General features: G+C 44.4%; 1 protein-coding gene across 1 annotated transcript; it reads left to right on the plus strand.

Moving 5' to 3' along the window:
• The first annotated feature begins 907 nt into the window (after window positions 1–907).
• On the plus strand, window positions 908–16,272 carry SMIM20 (small integral membrane protein 20). The gene is made up of 3 exons (XM_064366180.1): window positions 908–1,110; window positions 14,788–14,844; window positions 15,598–16,272. The coding sequence occupies exons 1-3, from the start codon at window positions 1,002–1,004 to the stop codon at window positions 15,633–15,635; spliced, it is 204 nt and encodes a 67-aa protein (XP_064222250.1). The 5' UTR covers window positions 908–1,001; the 3' UTR covers window positions 15,636–16,272.
• Window positions 16,273–16,602: the final 330 nt, after the last annotated feature.

Below are 16,602 nucleotides of genomic sequence, written 5' to 3' on the forward strand. Positions count from 1 at the left end.
CCCAGTCTCCCTGGGAGGGTCACATTCAGGCACAGTCCCTCTGTAAGGCAGTGAGGTGCAGAGGGCAGAGGATGGCAATCTGATAAAGAGTTAACAGGTATCTGTCCTCAGTGGCCTCCACCCAGACACGACAGCAGAGCGCGTGGCCCCATGGAAGGGACTGGACGCTGGCTTTCTGCCTTGGCTTGATCCCTGTCTAATCATTCATAACCCCGACATCCCAGCACAGGGAACAGGGAGGGAGGATGGATGCAAAAAGAGTCAGGAAAGATACACTCTCCGATGCTGAAACAACGTTCTTCTTGGGCTAGTTTTGGTGCAGAAGCCCCGCGGCTCCGGTTTTAGAATCACCCAGCAGACCCTCTTGGGCCAGAGATGTGCCCCTTTGTCTCTCATATACACAAACCTCCCTCAAGAAGGACAAGTGACTAGTCCAAAGCCGCGGTTCCCTCTCCGGTAAAAGAAGCCAACTGATAGAAGGCTTAATGCGCGAGCCACAGAGGGCATCCGGCGCATGGCGGGCAGTCGCTACATCAGAAATTAACGTGGGAAGGACGAGAAAGCCGGCTGGTGAAGAAAGGGATGATAAAGGAGGTCTGGAGGGTGCTGGGTGGAGGTGCTGAGGGAGGAGCCGGGTCGAAGGAAGGGAAGCAGACAGAACGGGGCCCGCGGGAATCGAGCGCAGCAAAACAGCTCTAACCTCACTTCACATCCTGCGTCCGGCCCGCGCAGCCCCGGAGCGCGGGGAAGGCGGAGGGCGGGGTCCGGGTCCCTATCTGCGACCCCACCCCTCCCCTGGCCCCGCCCAGCCCAGCACTGAGGTCCCGCCTCTGACTCCACCCCTGCCTCTCGCCCCGCCCCTCCTCCTCGTCCCTCCCCCAAGGCCCGGAAGCGAAAGCCGCTCCGCCTCTTCCGAGTGAGGTCACGGTCCGAGTGTTGGTAGCCAGGTTTCCGAGAGTGCGGGGCGGTCGGCGGGTCAGGGCAGCCCCAGGCCCGGCGCCATGTCCCGGAACCTGCGCACCGCGCTCATTTTCGGCGGCTTCATCTCCCTGATCGGCGCCGCCTTCTATCCCATCTACTTCCGGCCCCTAATGAGATTGGAGGAGTACAGTGAGTGACCTCTGACCCCGCGCGGTACCTGACCCCCCAACACACATCCCTGTCCGTGAGTTCCACGTGGTGCCGTGGAAAGAACCTGGACGAGGGTCAGGGAGAGCATGGGTTCGAATCCCGCCGTGTGCAGCTTTGTGACCGTGGACAAGTTGCTCAACCTCTGGGACCCTCAGCATCCTCATCTATTAATATTCATAACTACATCATTTCTACTAAAATGCCGAGCCTCCTGTGAGACTCAGGTGGTCATGTATATGAAAGCAGTCCACACATAAGTCGACGCTAAGTACTAGTTCATAGTTACAGTTAAAATTCACTGAATGCCTATCATACATCAGGTTAGGCATACTTTGGGTTGTTTGATTTGCACAAGCTCACCTTGACGTGTATATACCCATTTTACAAACGAGGGCACTGAGGCTCAGAGGTTTTATAACGTGCCCAAGGTCACACAGCAAGTAAGTGGCAAGGCAAATATGTACCACCCCAGGCCTCTGTCCAGAGTCTCCTGTGAGCACGCAGGCTGGGAATGGTGACTGGGGAGGCAGATGGAACCCTGATTATCGTGAGTGGAAAGGTGCTTTTATTGCACTTCATTTCCACTCCCAAAGATGTTTTTTGAGCGGGACCTTTTCAAACCCAAACTGTTAACCTGGGATTTTTAGTTTTTTTCTCTCCTTTTCCCTCAAATCGTGTTTCCGATTCTGCTGGCTTCCTTCGTTTTAAGCCAGTTGCTCACATGGTAATGGTGAATCTCCTGGGAGTAATTTTCCTTCTTAATCATTCCAGTCGTATCATTATAAAAGCCAAACTCTCCTTCCTTGAGACCTATACCTCAGCAAGGATTGGCAGTTTGATACATCTGAAACCATCTGTCAGGGAGAAAATATTAGGCATTAGAGGCTCATTTTGTTCACCAGGAAGCCTGAATCATCTTGAAGATGGAAGAGGGCCAACCCTGCCCCTTGGGAATATTAACGGACATTGAACGCTTGGCGAATTGAAGGCGAAGTCCCGTGTAAACGATCTGCCCATTACAAATGTTACAGCAGTTGGTTTCTGGAGGCAGAGCCTTTTAAGTACACACTCGGATTTCCCTGTAGCTTCTTTTTATCAGGCAAGACTGAAATGGCCTCTGTGTATTCTGCCTTCCAGCTTATCTGCATGCACCATGCATGGGAGTAAGGTGGGCTGTGTGGAGCCCTATGGGATCTATTTTCCTCATCCTTCACTGGACGCCTGCCCCAGGCGATCATATTAAGGCCACTAGAACTTGGGACAGAGGGTCTATTTTGCATCCCATTGGAAAAGTCAGTTCTGAAAACTAGAGCTGTGGTTCTCATCTAGGGGTGATTTTGTCCCTCAAGATATTTGGCTCAATGTGAGACGTTTTTGCTTGTCACAACTTGAGATGGCGGGGAGTTGAGTGTTGCTGCTGGTATCTTGTGGATAGATGCCAGGGATACTACTAAACTTTTTACAGTGCATACAAGACAGACCCCGTGACAAAGAATTCCCCAGTTTAAAATTCAAGTGGTGCCTTGGTTGAGAAACCCTGCTTGAGATGAGATGGTCAAGATATGGGCCAGTAACAGGCTTCTAGAGATACTCCAGAATCTGTGGCTGTCTGAATGCCTTGAGACAGACAAATCAGGAGATGTTCATCTGTAGGTGAACATTTAGTGAATGTAACTATAATATCTGCATTTTTAACTGGAAGACAGTCTGTTGTGCCTTCCCACTTTCCTGTCCTTCTTTTTGGAAAAAAAGAGACTCGCTGTCAAGCTGGAGTGCAGTGGGCTGATCTTGGCGCACCGCAGTCTCTGCCTCCCAGGTTCAAGCGATTCTCCTGCTTCAGCCTCCCAAGTAGCTGGGATTACTGGCTCCCACCACCACACCAGCTAATTTTTGTATTTTTTGGTAGAGATGGGTTTTCGCCATGTTGGCTAGGTTAGCCTCAAACTGCTGACCTCAGGTGATCTGCCCGCCTTGGCCTCCCGAAGTGCTGGGAGTACAGGTGTGAGTCACCGCGCCTGGCCTCTGGTTGCTCACTGCAAACTTTGCCTCCCAGGTTCAAGCAATTCTTCTGCCTCAGCCTCCTGAGTAGCTGGGACTCCAGGCTTGTACCACCAGTCCTGCCTAATTTTTACATTTTTAGTAGAGACAGGGTTTTGACATGTTGGCCAGGCTGGTCTTGAACTCCTCACCTAAAGCCATCCACCTGCCTCGGTCTCCCAAAGTGCTAGGATTACAGGCGTGAGCTACCACGCCCAGCAACTGATTCTTTAAACGTGTAAATATTGCTGAACAGGTAATATTTATGGGACATTTACTTATGTCTGGCTCTCTTCTAAGCACTTCCTATATATATTAACCCATTTAGTGTTTCTAACAGCCCTTTGTGGCAGCTGCTATATGATCATCATCCCCCATTTTATATGTGGACAAACTGAGGTGTGGAAGAGTTGAATTATTTGCACAAGGACTCACAGCTGATGAGTCACAGATCTGGGACTTAAATTCGTATCCTCAATTCCTAAACCAAGACAGCATACTGCTTCTCTAAGGGGGCAAGAAAAGGCATTGAGGGATATGAGCATCTACATAGCCTACAAGATGAATGACCTTCATGTAAGTTACTTCACCTCTCAGCCCTGCCTGTTTCCTTGTCTGTAGCAGTGTAGTTCACTGGAGTGAATTTACAGGGTTTGGGGTGAATTAAATGAGGTAACAGGTATGAAACCTATTATAGTCTTATATTAGATATTTTATTAAAATGTTTACAAAATAATGAGCCACAAGAGCAGGAATGTGAGATGTGTAGATTTTAGCAGGTGGATAGTCCTGGAGCTGACTGACCTGGCAGTAAACTGGGGTGAGGTTTTCATCATCAGGTCATGGGAACCCACTGTGTGGTCAGAGCTTCAACTCATTCCAACACATTCAACTAGCATTTATTTAGCATCTCGCTCTCTTTTTTAAAAGAAACCTGGGCCAGGTGCGGTGGCTCATGCCTGTAATCTTAGCACTTTTGAAGGCCGAAGTGGGCAGATCACCTGAGGTCAGGAGTTTGCGACTAGCCTGGCCAACATGGTGAAACCCTTTCTCTACTGAAAATACCAAAAATTGGGCAAGCATAGTGGCGGGTGCCTGTAATCCCAGCTACTCAGGAGGCTGAAACTGGAGAATTGATTGAACCTGGGAGGCGGAAGTTGCAGTGAGCCAAGATAGCATCATTGCACTCCAGCCTGGGCAAAAAGAGTGAAACTCCATCCCCCCACAAAAAAAAGAAACCTAGCAATCTCTAGGTCCCTGGCACTGTGCTGGGTGCTGGCTTCACCTGACCAAACTACCTGGTCAGTCACTTTCTCCCATCACGCTCTTCTCACCCTCATCAAACAGCCTGGTCAGTCACTTTCTCCCATCATGCTCTTCTCACCCTCATCAAACAACCTGGTCATCACTTCCTTCCATAATGCTCTTCTCACCCTTGTCCTGTCCATCTCCCTCCACCCATTCCTGGGACTGAGCTGCTTCCATTGTGCCCTGCCTACTACCCATTCTCTACCCAGCAGCCACAGTGGTCTTCTCTGGTGACTTTTGGTTGCTGGTTTCTATTTTATTTGCATTTGTGGTCATAGAATATGGACTATATGATTTCGATCTCTGACACTGGTCCAGATTTGCTTTGTGACCTGGTACAGGTCGATTTTTGTAAATATTCCCTGTGTGCTTGGAATGGTGGCTATTCTTTTGTTGGGTACAGAGTTCTGTATCTGTGTATGTTAATTACAGATCAACCTTCCTAATTCTGTTTGTATTTGGACATCCTGCGGCCATGTTATTAGGTGCATATATTCTAAAATATTCTGGATAATTTTTTCTAATTATCATTATATAAGAATTCTCTTTATCTCCACTGTTCTTCCCCATCTATATTTTATCTGATTTTATTGTGCTCCAAGATTTCTTTTTTTTTTTTGAGATGGAGTTTCACTGTTGATGCCCAGGCTGAAGTGCACTGGCACGATCTCAGCTCACTGCAACCTCTGCTTCCCAGGTTCAAGTGATTCTCCTCAGCCTCCCAAGTAGCTGGAATTACAGGTCCTCGCCACCACACCCGGCTATTTTTTTGTATTTTTTAGTAGAGATGGGATTTCTCCATGTTGGCAAGGCTGGCCACCTCAGTCTTCTGAAGTGCTGGGATTACAGGTGTGAGCCACCACGCCCAGCCCAGATTTCTTTTCATATTTTCCTAGCTTACCTGTTTCTCTCCTCATACATGCAGCCTTTGTCCTCAGGTGAGTATTTTAGAACCAGCATAAACTAGATTTTTTTAAATCCGACCTGATAATCTCTTGTAACTATTGGATTGGATTCGTTTTCATTTATTATGTTGACTGATATATTTGCATTTATTTTTCTCACCTTATTTTGTGTTTTCTATTTCTATGCTTCCTTTTTTCTTCTTTCTGCCTCAAGCCTTCTTTATTCTTCTCCTCCCTCTACTAGTTTGAAAGTTTTAAATTCTGTTTTTCTTCTTTTGTAATTAAAGTTTAGGGTTAGCCAATATCTTTACCTTCGAACAATGCAGGGTCCTTATAATGCCTTACCCTCGGCCCATGCATCTGACATAGTATTTTAGTCCTGCCTGCTGCCTGTTACTCAGCAAATCAGTTAACACCATCACTATTTTATATGGTCACTGATAGTTTATCTTCACCTGAGTTCGTTACTCACCAACACTTCTTACATCTCACTCCTTTCCAGTTTCAGTTTTCTTCCTTCTTACCTACATCTGTTACTATTTCTTTGGTAAGAATTCGTAACTGGGAAACTCTGTTTTTGTTTGTTGGAAAGTCTATAGAACTCCAGGTCTTCTGCTGTGGTTTTTGAAAAGTTTGTTGAACCATTCTCCAAATTTGATCATCCCACTTGCTGAATTACAGTGCTCCAATAACCCTTTGGTGTCCAGCCATGGAGAGTTATTAAAGTATAGTCATGTGCTGCATCATATTTTGGCCCGCGATAGACCACGTGTATGACAGTGGTCCCATAAGATTATCATGGTGGTGAAAACGTCCTCTCACCTAGTGATGTCCTGATGATCCCGACCCTGTGTGGGCCTAGGCTAATATATGTGTTGTATCTTAGTTTTTCAAACAACAGTTTAAAAAGGAAAAAATAATTTGAAAATAGATGCCTATACAATAAAGACACAAAGAAAATATTTTTGTACAGCTGTACATGTTTGTGTTTTAAGCTAAATGTTATTATAGGAGTCAAAAAGTTTTAAAAATTAAAAAGTTTATAAAGCAAAAAAGTTAGCTGAGGTTAATTTATTACTGAAGAAAGGAATTTTTAAAAATAAATATAGTGTAGACTGCCTGTAATCCCAGCACTTTGGGAGGCTGAGGTGGGAGGATCACGAGGTCAGGAGATCGAGATCATCCTGGCTAACATGGTGAAACCCCATCTCTACTAAAAATACAAAAAATTAGCTGGGCATGGTGGCATGTGCCTGTAGTCTCAGCTACTTGGGAGTCCAAGGCAGAAGAATTGGTTGAACCCGGGAGGTGGAGGTTGCAGTGAGCTGAGATTGCACTGCTGCACTCCAGCCTGGGCGACAGAGGGAGACTCTGTCTCAAAAAAAAAATAAATAAATAAATGTAGGTTAGCCTAAGTGTGCAGTGTGTATTTAGTCTGCAGCAGTGTACAGTAATATCCTAGGCCTTCACATTCACTCACCACTCACTCACCTAGAGCAATGCCCAGTCCTGCAGCCTTCATCCATGGTAAATATCCTATATGGGTGTACCATTTTGAAAACCTTTTAAGCAGTGTTTTTACCATACCTTTTCTAGTTTAACTATGTTTAGATGCACAAATCCTTACCACGTGTTACAGTTGCCTGCAGTATTCAGTACAATACCATGCTGTACAGGTTTGTAGCCTCGGAACAATAGGCTGTATCACATAGCCTGGGTGTGTAGTAGGCTACGACGTCTAGGTTTGTGCAAGTACACTCTGTGATGGTCACACAACAATGAAATCACCTAAGGACACATTGCTCAGAATGTGCTCCCACAGTTGAGCGACACAGGACTGTTAAGAGCAGTGATCACATTCACTGTTTACAAGCACCACTCTGATTGATTGTATGTGAACTAGAAGCTGGGTCGGTCAAATCTGGGGACAGGAAGGCTAGGTACAGGAAGGCTCTATTTCCTGTGACCTCAGGGAGAGGTGACTGTAGCCTAAACCAGAGTTGTGGCTATGGGAGTGGGGAGAAATGATTGCATTTGGGAGCCATATTTAAGCAGACTGGTGGCTCACACCTGTAATCCCAGCACTTTGGGAGGCCAAGGCAGGAGGATGGCTTGAGCCCAGGAATTTAAATCAGCCTGGACAACACAGCAAGACCCTGTCTCATTTAAAAAAAGCAAAGAAGTAAACTTTGCAGGGGTTTATGGTTGATTATTCAGAGGGCAAAGAAGGAGAATGGCACCCAGTGTTCTGGCTTCAGCAGCTGAGGTGATGGAGTTGCGGGTCATTAGCAAGAAAACACAAGAAGGAATTGTTTTTAGGGGCGAAAAGACAAGTTAGTTCATTTTTGGGCATTTAGGTAGCTTTTGAGATTGAGGTAGCTCATGTGCTCTTGGAGATTTCCCATAGACAATGGGATATACCGATCTGGGGCTGCGACGCTGGATGTGAACTGTAGCTGGAGGTGGGGCATCATCTGCACGTGGCTGGGAACCAGGTCACTGCAGTAGGTAAGGAGTCCCAGGCAGCATTCAGAGATTGTCAGGGATAAGCTGGTCCAGGACAGTGTGCTGGAGAACACCAGTGTCAGAAGAACTGAAGAATAGGCAGTCAGAGGAAGAGAAATGCCCTCCAAGGAGACTGAGGAGGAGTGGCTAGACAGGATTAAAACCTGGAGAGGCTGCAGCCACAAGCCCCATAAAGACAGCTTTTTGTGAAAAGGGAGTGTGGTCAGCAGGGTTAGGCTGCTTACAGACAGTAAAATCGATAATTGAAAAGATCTCTTCTATTTAACAGAAAGAGGTTAAAGTGATTGGTTATATTGTTAAACATGCTTTCAGTGGTTTGGAAGTAGGCAGAAGGCAGGTTGTGGTGGATTGAAGAGTAAATAGTGTGTTAAGCTTGACTATTTAAAGATGTTTGGCTGCATGCAGAGGAGAATGGCAAAGTCATATATCCAGTAGGTCACAGGGTCTGAGAAGAGTTTTGTTTTAGTTTTGGCTGGGCGAGATGGAAGGCCAAGAAAGTCTTGGACAGAGAATGCTGCTGAAAAGAGAAGACAATCTAGCATGGGAGGTAGCATGGGATCCTGAGCTCAGGCAGAGAAAGAGCCTTGGACTAAAGGCAGGGCACCTCTTCCACCAGCTCGGGTGGAAGGATAGCGTGGATGCTGCCTTATCTAGGTTTGATGTGGGCAAGTTCTGGGTACTTCCAGGTGACGGTGTCTATTCTCTGTGATACAGGAAGTCAGGTCATTTATGAGTAAGAGGCACCAACTCTGGGCCAGCCTCTCCCTCCTTGGAACACTGTCTTCCCTGGGCCTCTCCACCATGGAAAGTCCTCCTGGGTTTGCTCTTTTGCTCCTGCCTTTCAGCTACTCCTGTTAGCGTTGCTTGTTAGGTCTTCCCTTCTGACCGTCCTTCATACATTTCATTCCCCAGGATTCTGAGACTACGGGGCAGAAGCCCATCATTCTCGGATGGACAGGGCAGAAGCCTAGTCCCTGAGAACTGGGTTACTAGTAAAAGCAAGACTTAGGGCCAGCAACTGGTAAGGCAGACCATGTGCAGCCAAGTGTCAGATCAGTTCAGGCCCTTCAGCTGTGTCAGCATGGGTAGAGGACAGGTAGTTTCCAGGGTCTCTGCTGAAACAAGCATACAGGCAGCAGAAAAGAAGGGGAAGCCTGCCTAGGTAAAACAAAGCCAAGGAGATCTTCCATGGTTGCAAAGCAGGCAGCCACTGTCACCATACTGCCTTACTGGATTTCATTTTGGCATTCAGTGTGATCTTCAGCTCTTTCGTTAACTCAGCAAGGCTCTCCTAAGTGTTATGTGGAGTACAAGGTCAGTTCTGTACGTGATAACTCAAGTACTGAAATGAGTGCTGGGCAGATGATGGCATTAGTGGGTCAGTGACCCAAAACCAGAAGTCTCGGTACAGTTCTGCTGTACTTCTGGAGGGAGTCCCAGACGCTTTTTAGCTTTTACCCTGTTGGCATAGCCTGTTTTGTCTCAAAAGGCCACAGTTAGGGAAGAGCACAGTTAGGCTCATCTGTCTTTGTTTCCTGGAACTAAACAGTGACCCTGAATATGGCCTTTTATAAATAACATGCATTTGAGGCCAGCTTGTGAAATTAGACAGAATAAGATCATTTTCTGTTATCGTCTTCATTTTAAATTTTAGTTGGATGTTCAGAAGCATAAAATCATAGGGTTTTAGCAGAAGGGGCTTGAGCTCATTTTTGTCCCCTCATTTAGTGACTTGTCCAAGGTTACTCAGCACGTTAGTTGCTGCATGGACACTAGACCGTAACTCCCCTGACCTTGCCTGTACTTAATGCCCTGTCTCACGATGCGTTGAGACAGTAAAGAATGTTCAACAGCCAGCCAAGTGCAAGGCCACGGGGGAGGGCTGTGAGGCCTCAGTTCTGCTCCTTCTCAGCCCTGTTCCATTTCTGCTGTGCCTCGCTGGCCCTCCCCAAAAGGGTGCCACGTCCAGGCAGGACAGGGTCCTGGAAATCATCTGATGCAGAAGGAATCCTTACCTTGTAAGAGCATTTTCCTTATTACATGCCAGGCACTTAGAATATGCTTTTCATTCCTTTCACCATGTAATCAAATGAAATGCACAGGCAGACTGGGTCTTGTTTTCCAACGCATTTCACAGTTCCCTGGATTCAAACAGGCTCTGGTGAGGAAACAGACATGTTTACACTGTTGGGAGGAGCGCAGTGCTTCAGGGGTCACGTGTTCCCCTTCAGCCAACTGGGTCCTATGGTCATGTGGCTTCCCCTCAGCCCCTGGTTCTCTCTTGTCACCATGTCCATTTGGTCCCCTTCAGCCGACTGGGTCACACTTGCTCCTGTGGTCATGTGGCTTCCCCTCAGCCCCTGGTTCTCTCTTGTCACCATGTCCATTTGGTCCCCTTCAGCCGACTGGGTCACACTTGCTCCTGTGGTCATGTGGCTTCCCCTCAGCCTCTGGTTCTCTCTTGTCACCATGTCCATTTGGTCCCCTTCAGCCAGCTGGGTCACACTTGCTCCTGTGGTCATGTGGCTTCCCCTCAGCCTCTGGTTCTCTCTTGTCACCATGTCCATTTGGTCCCCTTCAGCCAGCTGGGTCACACTTGCTCCTGTGGCCATGTGGCTTCCCCTCAGCCTCTGGTTCTCTCTTGTCACCATGTCCATTTGGTCCCCTTCAGCCAACTGGGTCACACTTGCTCCTGTGGTCATAGGCTTCCCCTTGGCCCCTGGTTCACACTCGCCACCAGTGAACCTCCAGTTCCGGAATACCCCAGAGGCAGGTGGGACGTGTGTCTAGGTAACAGCAGCAACATGGGTGCACTGAAAAGCTTTTTTTAAAAAATAATTTTATATTTGCTCCTTTTAAAAAGATAGCTACTTTGAAATAACCACCATGGAGTAGTCAGAATGGTGTTGGACTTTCTTATGGGTGTTTTACAGTTATGTAAAAAGAAAATCAAGCTTGGGGAGCCTGAGGCAGCAGAATCGCTTGGACCTGGGAGACAGAGGTTACAGTGAGCCGAGATCATGCCGCATTGCCCTCCAGACTGGGTGACAGAGCAAGACTCAATTTCAAAAATAAATAAATTTAAAAAAAGAAACTCAAACTGACCAAAGATCCAAGAACAGTGCAGTAAATTTCTATATTATCCTTCACCTTGATGCACCAGTTGTTAACATTTTCCCACGTTTGCTTTCTCCCCCTATATATCACATATGTAGATATATACAGACAGTTGTATGTACCATATATTGTAATTATTACTGTTATTTTGCTGAACTATTTAAGAGTAAGTTGAAGACATCGTGAGCTTTCATTTCCTAAACACTTCAGCCTGTATTTCCAAAGAACAAGGACGTTCTCTTACGTAATCACAATACAGTTTTCCAATTTAGGAAATTTAATATTGATACAGTGCCATTACAGGTTGAGCATTTCTCATCTGAAAATGGAAAATACTTCGAAGTCTGAAATTCTTTGAGCTCCACAATGACAGCATAAGTGGAAAATTCCAGACATAAGTACTTAATATAAATTTTGTTTCATGCACAAAATTGTTAAAAACATTGTATAAAATTATCTTCAGTCTATGTATATAAGATGTATAAAAACAAATGGATTTTATGTTTAGACTTGGATCCCATCCCATCTTGTTATATACATATGCAAATATCCCAAAATCTGAAAAAAATCCTAAATCCAAACCAATTCTGTTCCCAAGCAGTTTTGGATAAAGGATATTCAACTTGTGTGGAATATACAGCACACATTCCAATGTTGCCATTTGTCACAACTCAAGATGTCAGTTGCTTTTATTTTATTTATTGTTCTTTTTTGAGATGGAGTTTTGCTCTTTCGCCAAGGCTGGAATGCAGTGGTATGATCTCGGCTCACTGCAACCTCCACCTGGCCAGGTTCAAGCAATTCTGCCTCGGTCTCCCAAGTAGCTGGAATTATAGGCACCTGCCACCATGCCCCTCTAATTTTTGTGTTTTTAGTAGAGACAGGGTTTTGCCACATTGTCCAGGCTGGTTGAACTCCTGACCTCAAGTGATCCGCCAGCCTCAGCCTCCCAAAGTGCTAGAATTACAGGTATGAGCCACTGTGCCCGGCCGAGTTGCTTTTATTTTAACTGTTTATTGGCAAGAGGAAGTGGGGAGGTAGGTTCCCGAGGTCATACCCTGCACCAGCTTTCGTTTGCTTTTTTATTTTAGGTTTCTATGTGCTGGTCCTCCACTAGAGCACCCTCAGCGAGTAATCTGAAGACTGCTGAGGGAGCTGGGGCTTGAGTATCCTGCATTGTGTGCATGCTTATAAATGTTCAAGTAACAAGTCACACAGTCGATTTATTTCCCGGTGTGGACATTTAATACAAGGATATGTTTTTGTCTTCAAAGACTTAAACATTATTAGGTAGATTATTTTACTACCATACTAAATTCAGCCAGTCGGCATGTATTACTAGTTTTAATAATTACCAGTTTTAATAATACTTTGGTCCCTTGACTAGAGATAACAATCCTCAATTAAAACTCCAAATCACACCACTGCCTTAGCACCAGGGGGCAGAGTCGGGCTTGCTGAGACACTGGAGTGGGGAGTTTTTTTAACCCGGTGTTCCATAGTTGGGTTTAAGTCATTTCACTCGTGATAGAAATGTGCTCACTGCTGAAGCTGGTAATAAGCTTATCCTGACTTGTTTACGTAGTTAAACCCCTGACTTCTGCCATTACCCTATTCCTGAGGTTTATATACATTTGCTGTTTTCCAAAGATAGGGAAATAGAAACTTACTGTCAACCTCAATCAGGATGCACTGCTAAATCGTGAGGGACTAGTTTCTGTTTTCCCTTCGGCGTATTCTGCATTCACAAATAAAGTGTCTTTGTGTTATAGCATGAATTTACATAAGACTGCTTTGACCTTAGAGTATTTATAAAACATCAATGGATTAAGGAACCAGGGGATGTAGATAGGATGCTAATACCTGGTTATCATCTGGTAGGACCTGGCCCAGCAAAGTGGTTTAAATTTCCTGACCAAGGCAAACTGCAGAGGTGGTTGCATTAGGACAAGGATTATAAAGAGATTATGGGCTATTTAAAATAAATCTTCAGCTTCTCTTCAACCTCATTAGCAATTAGCAAGAAAGTGTGAAGACAGGGATTCCTTTCTCTTCACTTGGTTCTCCATTGCATCATAAGAGGCTGGAACACAATTAGGCATTCTGTCCTTGCCACCAGAAGTCAGCGTCCTTTGATGCTTGGCAGCTTGCCAGCTTATTTTGCTTTGCAGTACCTGCCTCTTGGAGAACATGTTTGGTACACCAGGATGTCTGATTTTATTAAATCTCTATGTCGAGAACGCTTTCTGATAATTATTTTTAAAAATTCAAATCTCCCCTCCGTAGTATCAGAAAATGGACCTTTTAGTTAGATATAGAAAATTATTTCTGTTTTCACTCCTGACTGATGACTGTGGGCTTTTACATGTTGGCATCTTCCAAGAGCATGTTCGAGATGTCCATAGTTTGAGACTTACATGTTGATAGGGTGGTGGGGCTCAGTTCAACCATGGTTTAATATCTTAAGAAATGAGAACACCTCTTGTGTTGAGTTATTTCAGAAAGTCCAACACTTTAGAGGCTCCATAGTATCTACTCTAGATGGAAGAAATCTTTTGGTTTCTCTTGAGAGAGTCTTGGTTGCCATTCACCTGCTACTTTTCAGAGAGGAACAGTGAAACCATTGGGTAATTGGCCTCAGTATCCTGTCTTCTCTCTGTCCCTCTTCGACTTGGATATCAGGACTCCCATAATCCCCATTGCCTAGTGTTTTATTTGCCACAGCAAAACTTAGTATTGATAAAACTGTCAGGTCCGTCATTTAGGATTGACTTTCTGTCACATGACTAGAGAGGCAAGTTCAATGAATATTAGATTTGGCCAAACCCTGTTTCTTGTACCTTTATGTCTGTGTAACTTTATGGGAATCCAGAGGCCAAAATAAAGAAAATTCCCAAAACTAAATAAGAGCTAAATGTGGATTTAAAGAAACACTGTCAGCCTGATTGAAACAAAGGTCCGATTACAACATTTAATTACTATAATTTAGTGGTAAACATCCTTTGGCTCTAAGGCTTTTTCCTGAAAAGCTGCCATTTGTTTGTCAAGATACTTAAAATAATAACTCTTTGTTTTCACAGACCTTGGGTTTATTCTAAACCACTTAGATGTGTCAGAGTGCTTTAAGCCCGCAGATACCAAATGCCCAGTTTCTCTTGGCCCTTGCCTGTTGGACATCTCCAAAGAGACTGGCTTAGTTGCTGTCACTACAATGTGCTTACTAATTGGCACAGCACCTGCAATCAATTAGGGAAGCTTCGATTATCCAAACCAAAGCCACCCACCCAAAGATTAATTTTCTGCTCTATTTCCTATCAAAAACATAGCATATTTAGCACCGAGTCTAGTCCTTCAGTGGAGCGCACTTTAGACATAAACTACACGGTTGTCTTAATTGTACTTGCTCCTTCGATTCAGCAGCTTTCCCCTCGTGATACCACGCCCACCAGTTCTTTCAAAATTGTTCTTTTTGCTGTTGTTTTCTTGTCTTTCCAAAATGCTGAGATCATAGAGAAAAGATGTTAGTTGGGGAGCTTTTCTTTTGAAGTATGGATTTCTTTATTCTTTTGAAAATACCCAATCTCTCTTGCATTATAGGAGCTAACTTCCACAACCTAAAAGCTTTGCATAATAGCATATCTGAATTTAACAGCAGTCATAAATACTGTTTTCTAATTGTCCCGTGTCATTGGCCCATGTAAATACAAAGATTTCTCCCTCCCCGCCCCTTTCTAATGAATGATTTTTCTCTTGTGTTTCTCAGAGAAGGAACAAGCCATAAATCGGGCTGGAATTGTTCAGGAGGATGTGCAGCCACCAGGTAAACTGAAAAAAAAAAAAAATCAAAACCAAATCTCATTTGTACGACTGTGTTGTGTGGTTTGTGTGTGTTTGCCTTGGCATGGAGAGTGGGAAAATGCCTTTTAGCTTAGAAACAAGATTGCGATTGCTATTTATTTCTCAACAGTTGCCATTCATAGATGCCACCCAAGACTTCCTTCTAATATTTCACTCCAGAATACTTTTTTCTCATTTGCCAGGCTCCTCTTTTCCATTTGATAAGAGGGCATAAAAATGTTAACAAATGTGCGATTAGATATGAGACGTGAATAGCTGTTTGGCAGACTTATTTACCAAGCACCTATTTAAACACTACCCTCATGGGAAAGGAGTGTTTACTTGTCAGCTATTTGAATTGATGTGGGGTTCTGCTTTGCACAAGGGCTAAAAAGCTCCCTTTATGGCTGAATGGTTAGTTCCTTTAAGAGGATCCAAGTTAGCCAAGAATAAGAGGTTTCTCGTTTATTCACCAAAGCTCTTGTAATCTGTGGCAACGTTCTTTTTTATTTATTTATTTTTTAACTAGGCCAGATGTTATGGGGCAAGTCCCTTATGGCTGCCATGGCTTCCCGGCCATTTAGTGCCAGGGTTCCAGCAGCCTGCTCGCACCATCTTAAACTACACTGTAAATTGCACAACTCAATTCTGATGTCATTTTGTTTGTTTGGGGTGGAGGAAAGTGATAGGACATTTAAAAATGAATCCTGTGTTTTGTTCCTGTTTCTTTCCATAGGGTTGAAAGTGTGGTCTGATCCATTTGGCAGGAAATGAGAGGGCTGTCACCAGCCCTGATTTAGAAAGGAGATTTCTTCATACTTTCTATCCTGCATGGAATACAGTCACCTCACCAGAGAATGGCGGCTGGAGGAGAAAACTCTGTAATGCCATAAATAAGAGTGCTTATAATAAAAGACTGTGCACAAGGATTAATATGTCCCTTCTTAAGTATCAAAAGAACTCTGGAACAAATTATACCATTAGGAAGGTTTTCATGATTCAGTTGATTTTCCAAAAATGAAGCTGTCTCACCCAGCTGGATTTGGAGCAATCTGCTTATTATTCTGTCGTTACCACTTACCCAAGCGAGCTGTGATATGAATACAAGCAACCAGTGGGCTCGGGGAGGTCCGTGTCTATTTTGCCATCTTCCAGACAAGAGATTTCAGTCAAAAACTGCCATGCTGAGCTGCCTTATAGCGCTCTTTGAAAATGTTCAAGTTGATAAAGCTCTTTGAGGACAAGGTACTTTTTGCTGTTTAAGATTAAACAGCTTCACCACCTCATGCTGAAGATTGCGCCATGTTGGAAAATAAATATGAAGCAAGTCAAACTGGATGCAGACACTTGTGTAGAAATCAATTATCAATTAACAGAAGTGAAAAATACATATTAAAATGATTTATTTCTACTTTGCAATGGTGTCTTTTTGTAAATCATCTTTTGTAAAGCAGTTAAATTACAGTGCCAAGAAGTACAATTTGACTAGATTATATTTGACTAGATATCTGTGTGTGGTTCATCTGTTTGTACTCAGGTAAACATTTTAGAGGTAAATAACACATTTGTTGAGACAGATATTGAATGTTGATTCTCTACCAGGTACCTCACTTGGTACTGCAAAGATGAAAGTGAGAAGACAGGTTGAGTATCCCTTATTCGGAAAAGCTTGGGACCAGAAGTGTTTTGGACTTCAGATTTTTTTGGATTTAGGAATATTTGCATATACATGATGAGACAT

Source organism: Aotus nancymaae, unplaced genomic scaffold (assembly GCF_030222135.1).
Source record: "Aotus nancymaae isolate 86718 unplaced genomic scaffold, 86718_ANA_hifiasm-v0.15.2.pri h1tg000006l, whole genome shotgun sequence".
Lineage (NCBI taxonomy): Eukaryota > Metazoa > Chordata > Mammalia > Primates > Aotidae > Aotus > Aotus nancymaae.